General features: G+C 51.2%; 1 protein-coding gene across 1 annotated transcript; it reads right to left on the bottom strand.

Annotated features, from left to right (window-relative positions):
* On the bottom strand, window positions 1–8,307 carry LOC128708688 (remodeling and spacing factor 1). The gene is made up of 8 exons (XM_053803668.1): window positions 8,166–8,307; window positions 7,862–8,046; window positions 7,596–7,792; window positions 5,664–7,516; window positions 1,610–5,581; window positions 1,348–1,537; window positions 651–913; window positions 1–565 (listed from the first exon to the last, which is right to left on the bottom strand). The coding sequence occupies exons 1-8, from the start codon at window positions 8,305–8,307 to the stop codon at window positions 18–20; spliced, it is 7,350 nt and encodes a 2,449-aa protein (XP_053659643.1). The 3' UTR covers window positions 1–17.
* Window positions 8,308–9,367: the final 1,060 nt, after the last annotated feature.

Consider the following 9,367-nt stretch of genomic DNA (forward strand, 5'->3'; position numbering starts at 1 on the left):
TTTTGTCATTAAATAGATTACGAATCTAAATCATCTTGCTGAGAACTGAAATAGCTTACTAGTTCGCCAAAAACGCTGGTACTCGTGCTGGACGAGGAGGCAGGCGTACTAGTGTTTCCCGTGGGTGGCACCAACGAAGGTGCTACCGTTCCGGCCCCAGACGCTCCCGTGGAATCACCCGTAGGAGATGGTGGAGATGATGCCGACGATGGATGATTTTCCACCGGCACCGAAGAGGACGATGATGCTGCATGGGCCGGTGGTGGTGGACCAGCACCATGCGACCGGTCAACGCTCGAACCATCTTCACCACCAGCCGACGAAGCGGCCGGTGATGGGGTTGCGCTGCTGTGATGGTGATGCGGATGGTGCGGCTGGTGATGATGGTTTTCGCTGGCCGGTTTTAGCACGTGCGGAAACTCGAGCGGCTGCAGTGTGGTAAATGTGGTGGGCGATAGGGCACTGGTGCGATGAAGCTCACCGATCGTTGGAGGCGGCCTCAGATGACCTGCTCGATCCAGCACATTGTAGTACGGGTTATAGTGATGGTTCCCTGGGTTATATTCTGTGGACGAAAGTTAGAATTATGGGTCGATCCGGCAGAGTGCTGAAGAGTGAGTGGAAGGATCTGCATGTCCGTGTTTACAAACCATGGTAATGTTCTAGCGATCCAACAGGAGGTGGACCCACCATCATACCAGGCGCTGACGGTGGACCACCGGTTGTTTTCGGCTTACTACCCGCCGATGGTGGTGGTTTCCAACCACCATTGTATGCTGCCGGATCGCCAAACACCGTCGGCGGTGCCGCACCACTGATGGCCGCAATTCGCTGCAGGCTGCTGCTGCCGGAAGAAAGAATACTGCTAGGCAAAGGACCGAGACGATGTGCAAATAACGGGTTTTCCGATCTGCTGGAAGGGAAATCACGAAAACGGTATTAGTGAAGGTACAATCACTTCAACACAATCGATGTTGTTTTTATTGAACCCTCTGAGACAAGTCATTCATATGAATATTGTGCGTAGAGTCATTTGAAACATGACAATACTCTCAAAATATTGATGAATTAGGCGTTCATAGGTTCAAGAACCCAGTGTTAGAGTACGCAAGATCAACTTCAACAATAATATTGTGCTTAATGCATCCTTTAAGAGCAATCATTCTGACGGATTATTTGATTATTACGGACGAAAGAAAGATCTATGAATCAAGAATCAGCTTTACGAATCTTCATCATACAGATTCAAATTCATTCATCGATTCAGTAATTCAATCAGACCCTTGATATTTTGGTAAGATTCACCCAACCGCAAATAGTAAAAGAGAAAATGGTAAAAATTCTTACAAATACGACAGGTGTGCTACGGACGAAGGAACCGACAAAGGTGGTTCGTTGACGTGCATTCCAGCACCAGCACTGCCACCGCCAGCGTCGGCGGCTGTTCGGGAATGTACTTTGATTGCTAACTCCTGTGCCGCCGCAGCTGCAGCAGCAGCCGCAGCAGCAGCAGCGATGGCCGATGCGCTTTGTTGAACTGAAAATGGTCAGAAACAAAGACAACTGCAATTAGCCATGCGCTAACGAATGATACTTTACTACGCCTTACTTGAATTATGGCTGGTGGTGACCGGCGGTAGTGATGGCCGCATTCCTATCGGTGGACCCGCCGTCGACGAAGAAGGCATCGTCGGCGGTGGTGGTAATCGGGCCGCCACGTGACCGTGATGTAGTGATGGATGTTGGGGCGGTGGCCTCTGATGTTGCTCTTGATGGGCCGCGGTAGGAACCGATGGTTGATCTGGTGGTCCTGCTCCCTTTCGCTTCAGATCCTCCCGCAGGGGCGTAATCTTCTTTCGTCGACCTGGACGTCGCTCGGAACTTGGTGTCGTTGGAGATGGGGTCGCGCCGATAGGCATTCTTGGAATGGGACCTGCTGCCGTCGGTGATGCTGGAGGTGGAGTATGGGCCATACCAGGTGGTCCAGGAGCACCCGTACCGATGGTAGCGGCAGACACAACGGCAGCTGCAATGCCAGCATTGTTGCTTACCACACCAGACCCAGGTGCGGGTTTCGTGTGCAAACCGTGCGATGGATGAGGCACGTGTCCCAGCATATTCGGAGGCATTGCTAATCCGCCCGGTGGCAAACGATGCCCGGAATGGTGCGGTGGTAACGGAATACCCTTTGCCAACGATAGCGGAACACCACCGCCCAGTCCCATCATCAGATGCGACAGTTCCGGTTTATGGTGTGGTCCACCGGGCAGATGATGGGGACCACCGGGCGGAAGTGAATGTGGTGGTCCTCCACGCATAAGTACCTCCGGTCTACCGGTAGGATGTGATTCTTTCAGTAACGGTGGTGGAGGCAACGTTGGGCCAGTTTGTAGCGCATTCGCCAGTATCGTACTACCACCGCCGGCGCCAGAAACGATCGGTGACATTATGGTGGACGTTGGTATACCCGTCGGTTTGAGTAAGGCCTTGATGGGGCTCTGCAACGGTGAATAGGGATGGGGTGGCGTTGCTGAGGAGGAAGCCAGGTTTACCGGTAAAGGCAGCGGCGGAGGCAGTTGATCCTTCCGCGCCACGGTAGGCGGCTCAATTGGACGACCACCCTTTTGCTGCTGCTGTTGCTGAAGTAGGAACTCTTCCGGATCGACCGACTTATGGCGACCTTTGGAAAGAGGTGGCGGTACAGGGGGAAGCAAATCTGCCGGTGACGTCGTAGCCGCAGTCGACGGTTTAAGCTGATGATGGGCGAAATCTTCCTCTTCCATGATCTTGGCCAGTGCCTCATCGTCCATCTCGTCGTCCGGATCGAAATCTTCCGGCAACTCATCGTCAAAATCAACCACTGAGTCAACGGTCGAGATGCGCGCCGTATTACCGCTGGTGCTTTTCAGAAAATCAATGTCCAATATCCGTGCACTCTCGATCACCTGCATTGGCACGTCCGAGAGCGAATCCTTCGACGGTTCCTTCGAACCCGAACGGCCCACCAGCTGGTCTATCTTGGACGTGGCCAGCTCCTTCGCTTTCGCGGCATTATTCTCTGCCAGCATCCGCTTGATTTCTTCCTGACGCCGAATGAACTTTTCCCTTTCCTCTGGCGGTGTGTCTGGTCGCTGCACACCCGGCCGAATACCATCGTCCGAGCTCTCAAAGTCCTCATCGACGATGTAGTGTATTTTTTTGCCCCGCGTCTTGCGATCCGTCTTCTTTTCTCCCGCCCGTCCCGAATCAGGACTCGATCTGGAAGTTGTCTTTTTACTTTGCTTCTTACGACCGGGCATCGTTTTACCACCCTTGCCTCCTTCGTCTCGTTCACTCTCGCTCTCGTCACTTGATTCAATCGATGCTTTCGGGCGCGCTTCGGTCTTCTTCGGCCGTTCCAGATGTTTTCCCCCACCGGCCGCCGCCTTCGGTTTCGATTTCGTCCCCTTGGATTTTTTCTTTCGCCGCCAGTCGCCCTCCGTGCTAGGAGCGCTGCTGCTACTGCTGCCGCTGCTTTTGCTGCTGCGGCTACTTTCCGTCTCCGTGTCACTGCACAAATCGTCACTATCGTAATCCTCACTGTCCTCATCATCGTCGTCATCCAGATCCAGCTCCTCATCGCTATCGTCGAGAACCCGGTTTTTCCGTGCCTTTTTCGCCTTTGCACGGCGTATTTCTTCCTCCAACTCATCCGAATCGTCCGAGTTTTCCACTATTCGGCGGCGTTTGCTAGCCGCCGCACGGCTGCTAGGCTTCCGCAGTCGATTGTTTCGACCACGGCCCGTATCCAGCGAGCTTTCGCTATCGCCGGACATCGAGTTATCGTCCTCGTCATCCTCATCATCCTCCTCTTCCTCGTCGTCCTCCGATCCGCTCGCTTCTCCACGGAAATCCTCGTCCGAATCGTCTTCTTCGTCCTCCTCGGAACTGAGCTCGATCTTGCAGAGCTTTTTCTTCTTTTTCTTGGGTTTCTTTGAAACGGCGGAGATTGATCGGTTATTGGTAGCAGGCGCAGGTTTGCGTTCCTGTCGCACTACTACACCTTCTCCTTCTTCCTCCTCTCCACTATTTGTGTCACGTGCAATCGCTTCACTCTCGGCCTGCTGGTCACGGTTTCCATTCAAACGGCCATCCTCCTCTCCACCATCGCCCTCATTGCCCTGTTGAAGCGCCTTCTTTCGTGCCTGTTCTTCCCTTGTGGTTGCCTCTATGATGGTGCTAATGTCCTTGCCCTTGGAAAATCCGTGCCCTTCGTCTTCATCATCCTCCTCCTCCTCTATCATTTCGCATCCGCGCATCTCACGTCGGATGGCCGAGTCGATCAGGTTATCGTACTCGTTGAACTTGTAGCTCACCTTTGCCGAAGCGCGACGTCGCAGCTTATAGATCGGGATATCGTCCGAATCAGTGCTGCTTTTGCTTTCGCTACCACTTCCACTCCCGTTGCTACTCCCACTACGATTCAACCCATCCGAGCTACTGTTGCCCGATCGAGACTGTGATCGTTTTCTCGGTGCACGCCTGTTCCGATGCCTTCGCCGTCGACGATCCCGTGAAGATTCCTCTTCCGACCCCGATCGTGTTCGACGACCTTCCGCATCGGCACGATCCAGCAAACGTTGATGCTGCCGTGCTCGTCGCTGTGCGCGCAGTTGCTCTTCCCGCTCAATTGCCAGTGCCTGTTCGGCCAGCTCAGCTTCCCGTGCGGTTTGTTCCTCCTCTTCGCGTCGCTTAGCTTCCGCTTCCAGCTTTGTCCGCAGCGCATCGTACAGCACCAGCTTCGACTGCAACCGTTCGATCAGCTGCCGATGTAAACACACCGGACAGAACCAGTCACCCTCGGGGATGGTGAACAGTACCGGTTTCAGGCACGCACAGTGGTAACCCTTATCACACGAATCGCACAACAGTATCCATTCGGGCTGATCCGTCTTTTTGCACTCCTGGCACGCATGATCCTCACCCCCGTCGTCTTCATCTTCTTCCTCTTCTTCTTCTTGTTCGTCACGCGTGCGTCTTGCTTTTCGGGCAGTACGTGCTCGTTTCAGTGGCTGTGCCGGCGCTTCCGTCTCCAGGTCCGATTCGGGTGAAAATTCGTGATCCGACTTTAGCACGTGGCTCCGGCGCACGTCTTCCTCCGAGTGATACGGTTCGGCAAAATAATCTTCCGCCTCCGTTTCCGAGCTGCTTTCCGATGGTGACGCACTGTTCCAGGTCGATTGCTTCTTTGCTAGATGCTGCAACTGCTGTGCCTGCTGATGAAGACTTCCCTTTTTCTTCTTTTTCTTTTTCTTCCTTCTGCGTCCATCGGCACCGACTCCATCGTCCGAGCTACTGTCGGAAGAATGTTCCGGCGAGGTACGATCGGCTCGATAATCATCGTCCGATATCTTCATACCCAAATCCTTCTTCTTTTTAACCGCATCCGCTTTCATCTTTTTCAGCATCTGATCCTCGATTTCGCGCCGATTAGTTTCTTCCTTGATCTTCTGCATAGCGATACGGCGCGATTGCCGAACCGGTGGATTGTTTCCCCCATCCGATCCAGCATCGAGCACCATCGAAATATCGAGCCCATCAACTACAAATACACAACAGTAAGCAGAGGTATGTTAGGAGAAGAAGTGCCATTGTCAGTAAAACGGAACCATAACGGTACTTACCCAGCCCATTCCGATGACGGCGCTTGCGTTTTGGAGGACTATCCCCTTCCAGTTCTTCTGGTTGGTGATCGTCAGTTTCATTCTTCACTGTAGGTATCTCATCTGCAACACGATCATCTTCACTTTTGCTCTGCACGACTATCGTATGGGGCTTCTCATCTACGTCGTCAGGTTCCTTCTCATCTTCATTCTTTACTGGTTCACTTTTCACCAAATCCTTTGTGACCGCACATTTTGATCCCTGTTTGCTGTGAGGTGACTCATCTCGACCCTCACATTCCAGTAGCTCAGATTTGTTTTTCAATTCCTCCTTCGGTACCGCATCCGTAGCGGAAGGAACGGTATGGTCACCATTTTTACCAGCGTTTCCACTCACCTTAGCATTTTCCAAAGGTTTCTCTACTTCGTTTTCCACCTTAAAACTAGCATCCTTGCTGATCTCCTCATCCGTTTCCATCATCTGCAGTGTCGTTGCCGTCACGGACAAATCGAATGCCTTTTTGGGCGTATTGCTTTTCCTAGAACCACGTCGCTTTTCTGCCGGCTTGTCCGCCACTGCTGCCGGTTCGTTTGCTCCGTGAACCGTTGATTTTTCTGCGCGTTTTCCACCACGCGAACTTGCCTTCTTATCCGCGACACAGCTACCTTGTTCACCTTTTCCGCCATGATCCTTCTCGGTCATCGTCATTTCCTTCTCTTTGGTTGGTATTACCTTCCGCGATAAGTCTAGTTCCTCGTCATCTTCACCATTTCCTTCCCTGTTTTGTGGCAATTCGGTTTCACCGTTACCGGCCTTAGACGATCCTATCGTACTGCAAGCATTCGCGTCCTCCTCCTTGGGATTGGTGGTTGCATTCGATTCCTGTTCCACCGTGGTAGCCGTTTCGATTTTCTTCGTATTACCCATATCGTTTTCACGGCCAGCACCCACACCAAAGACAAACATCACCGGTTCCTCGATGATCTCACTGAACATCGGCTCAATGCCACTGTTACAATCGGCACCACTCCCCTCCCCTTTCACCACTAACGGAGGATCTTCGATCGGTTCACTAACAGCGTCTTCCTTCAATGTCGTACCCGTTTCGTTAACAAGTTTGTCCTCCGCCTCCATCGGTTCGTCATTCTCCGAGCGAGATTCTTTCGTATGCGTCAAAATTTCTACAGGAGTTTCTACTGCCTCCGGCACAGCCGCTTCGGACTGTTTCGAACCCGTTGCAGGTTCATCTTTATCATTACCATCTAATATCTCTCCAGATTCATTTTGTTCCCCTTTAGCCAAGGGCACATCCACTACTGAGTCCGTTTGCTTTTGTTTCGGTTCCACGATCAGCTCCGGTACTTCGTTATCCACTTCCATTTTAACTGTTTCTGTAGTGTCTTTCGAAGCCGTGTCACATTCTGTTTCAGCCATCACTTCATCTTTCTCCACAGCATCGGTGTCCCTTCTTACGACGGCCTCAGTCTTCATTTCTGGCGGTTTTAAAACGTCATCTGCTTTACTTTCTTCATCGACATTTTCGAGCTTCGGTGGATCTTCTATCGATTTCTTAACATCTGGCTCGCTGGTGTTAGATATCTCCTGTTTAACTGTTTCCTGCTCGTCCTCCCCGGCCGGCGTCGCGATGTCAAGTTGATCGGGTGTTTTGTACGTGCGGCGAGATATAATCAAACTTGGCGGCACGTCGGACGGCGCAGGAATCGAGGTATCGAGTTTCATTACTTCCGATTCGCTCATGCTTCCCGCACTATCTTCCTCCTCATCTGCCTCACCTGCATCTGCAGCGGTCAGAGGTTCGATAGGGCGATTATCCTTTAACATTTCGATCATGTGAACAAACTCTTGCCGATTGCTAGAAGTGTAGATAAACAACGAATTTTGAATATTGATATGCGCCATTACGGAAACGCGAACGGAAAATGTCCCTTTACCTTGCCACCAGTGTCCAGGTTTCCATCTCCGGATCGGATTGATAGATCTGCAGGTTGGCACTATCGTCCATGAAGTACCAGTAGCAGTTACCTTGCCGATCACGTCCTAACGGATCCAGCCGCAATTCGTTCGCTCCGGTCGTGTTAATTTGTGTTTTAAACTTTGTATTCAAATCGAACTGTCCTTCCAGCAGTGCCTAAAAATGTAACCATCGGTGGGTGATGTTGAGCAAAACATTCACCGGTCATTTGATCACCGGACATACCTTTAGCACCCGTAGCTTCACGGCGAGATTGGCCGTTTTGTAGCCAAACCGTTCGATTTCCCATGCGTCTTGGTGCGAGTACGAGTGGGCAAATTTGGCCAGTGCTAGCTCCCACCGGGCAGCCGGTACTTTTTTGTTTATCTTTCGCATCAGCTTGATATGCAGATCGACCAGCGCTTGTGGAACTGACAGAGAAAGATATAGAGAGAGAAGAGCGAGAGATAGAAACGAATGCATTACTTGCGTGTCGGACTGGGTTGGGGGTTTCTTTTTGTTTGTGCTAAACCATTGTCCTTCCACTTACCAGCTTCACGGCTCTCGAGCATTAGCTTCAGTTCGGCTATATTCAGCTCACCAACGTCCAGAAACGTGCCGAACTGTTCCATAAACGAAAGAATGATGCCGAAATTCGGATCATTCTCGCAGGTGATCTGCGCTCCGGCCATTTTTGTTTGATGAAATGTTATTATTGTTTTCTTTTTTTTCACAAATTGCATACACCCCGCATCCTTCCGCCCTCTTTCAAACTGCTTTCCTCTCTTTCAATCGTAATAATCCGACAAAAATGCAACCAATGTCGAATGTTTTGCGATGTGTTGAGAGTGGACAGTGATGAGGACGGCGAGACCCACCACCACCTCACGGGGAGGGGGGTGTAAGTTTTTCAAGAAGAAAGATTCACGCCGACAAAGATGCCGTCGTCGCCGTGCGTTACTTTCATGGTGGTTAAATTGTTCTTCCGTCACAGTATTGCGGGTGTATGGGTTTTCGACTTTTCCTCCACGGAATATATAGAGGTCACCAGCGCAAAAACACCTTTGTGTGCGGCTACCAAGCTCGCGTTTGTATATTGCATCAAAAAAGGGCAAGCGTTCCTTGGTTTGGTTGGTTCACACGGCAGCCTGCCGACGACACCGACGGGGGCATTCACAGGACGTCTGTGTGTGCCTTTCCTGCACGTACCGGATCGAGGCACGATTTGTACGTAACTTTCTGCAGCTTCCACTGGTCACACACCGATCCAGGGCCTCATCGCGGACCGTTTCCGAGGGTTGTGCGCGTGTAATTTTTCACTATTTTGAACCAAAGCACCGACCGACGAAGGAAAACAGAAGCATATTTTTGGGGAGACGAAGGTGTAATACAAATGACTCTCGCGCTGTCCCTTGCTAATGCCGTTTGGGTTGGCCCGCTATCCCGCTCGCTCCGGCTGCATTTATACGCGTGCAAGTGAAAAGTCATCCGTTTCGATGGCTTCACTCCACGCGAACAGACGGTTCACGCTAGATGACGCTGTTCGAGTCGGATTCCCGACGCACAAAGTTTGACAGTTCCGTTTTGTTGGCCGGCATTTTGATGTACAATTGGTGGGTTATTAGGAAAAAGTTCATTTTTGTGTATGTAGAAAATATATTCCAAGATGTGAGAAATTTTGAAAATCCAGATCGCAGCATTTAATTGAAATATTACAAAGTAACAAAACATTATTGTCGCGCATGTAAATTA

Source organism: Anopheles marshallii, chromosome 2 (genome assembly GCF_943734725.1).
Source record: "Anopheles marshallii chromosome 2, idAnoMarsDA_429_01, whole genome shotgun sequence".
Lineage (NCBI taxonomy): Eukaryota > Metazoa > Arthropoda > Insecta > Diptera > Culicidae > Anopheles > Anopheles marshallii.

Coding starts and splice junctions, on each gene's coding strand:
- LOC128708688 (XM_053803668.1), bottom strand. CDS start 8,307: ATGGCCGGAGCGCAGATCACCTGCGAGAATGATCCGAATTTCGGCATC. Junction 8,047..8,165: donor GCTCGAGAGCCGTGAAGCTG/GTAAGTGGAAGG, acceptor TTTCTCTGTCAG/TTCCACAAGCGCTGGTCGAT. Junction 7,517..7,595: donor ACCTGGACACTGGTGGCAAG/GTAAAGGGACAT, acceptor CTACACTTCTAG/CAATCGGCAAGAGTTTGTTC.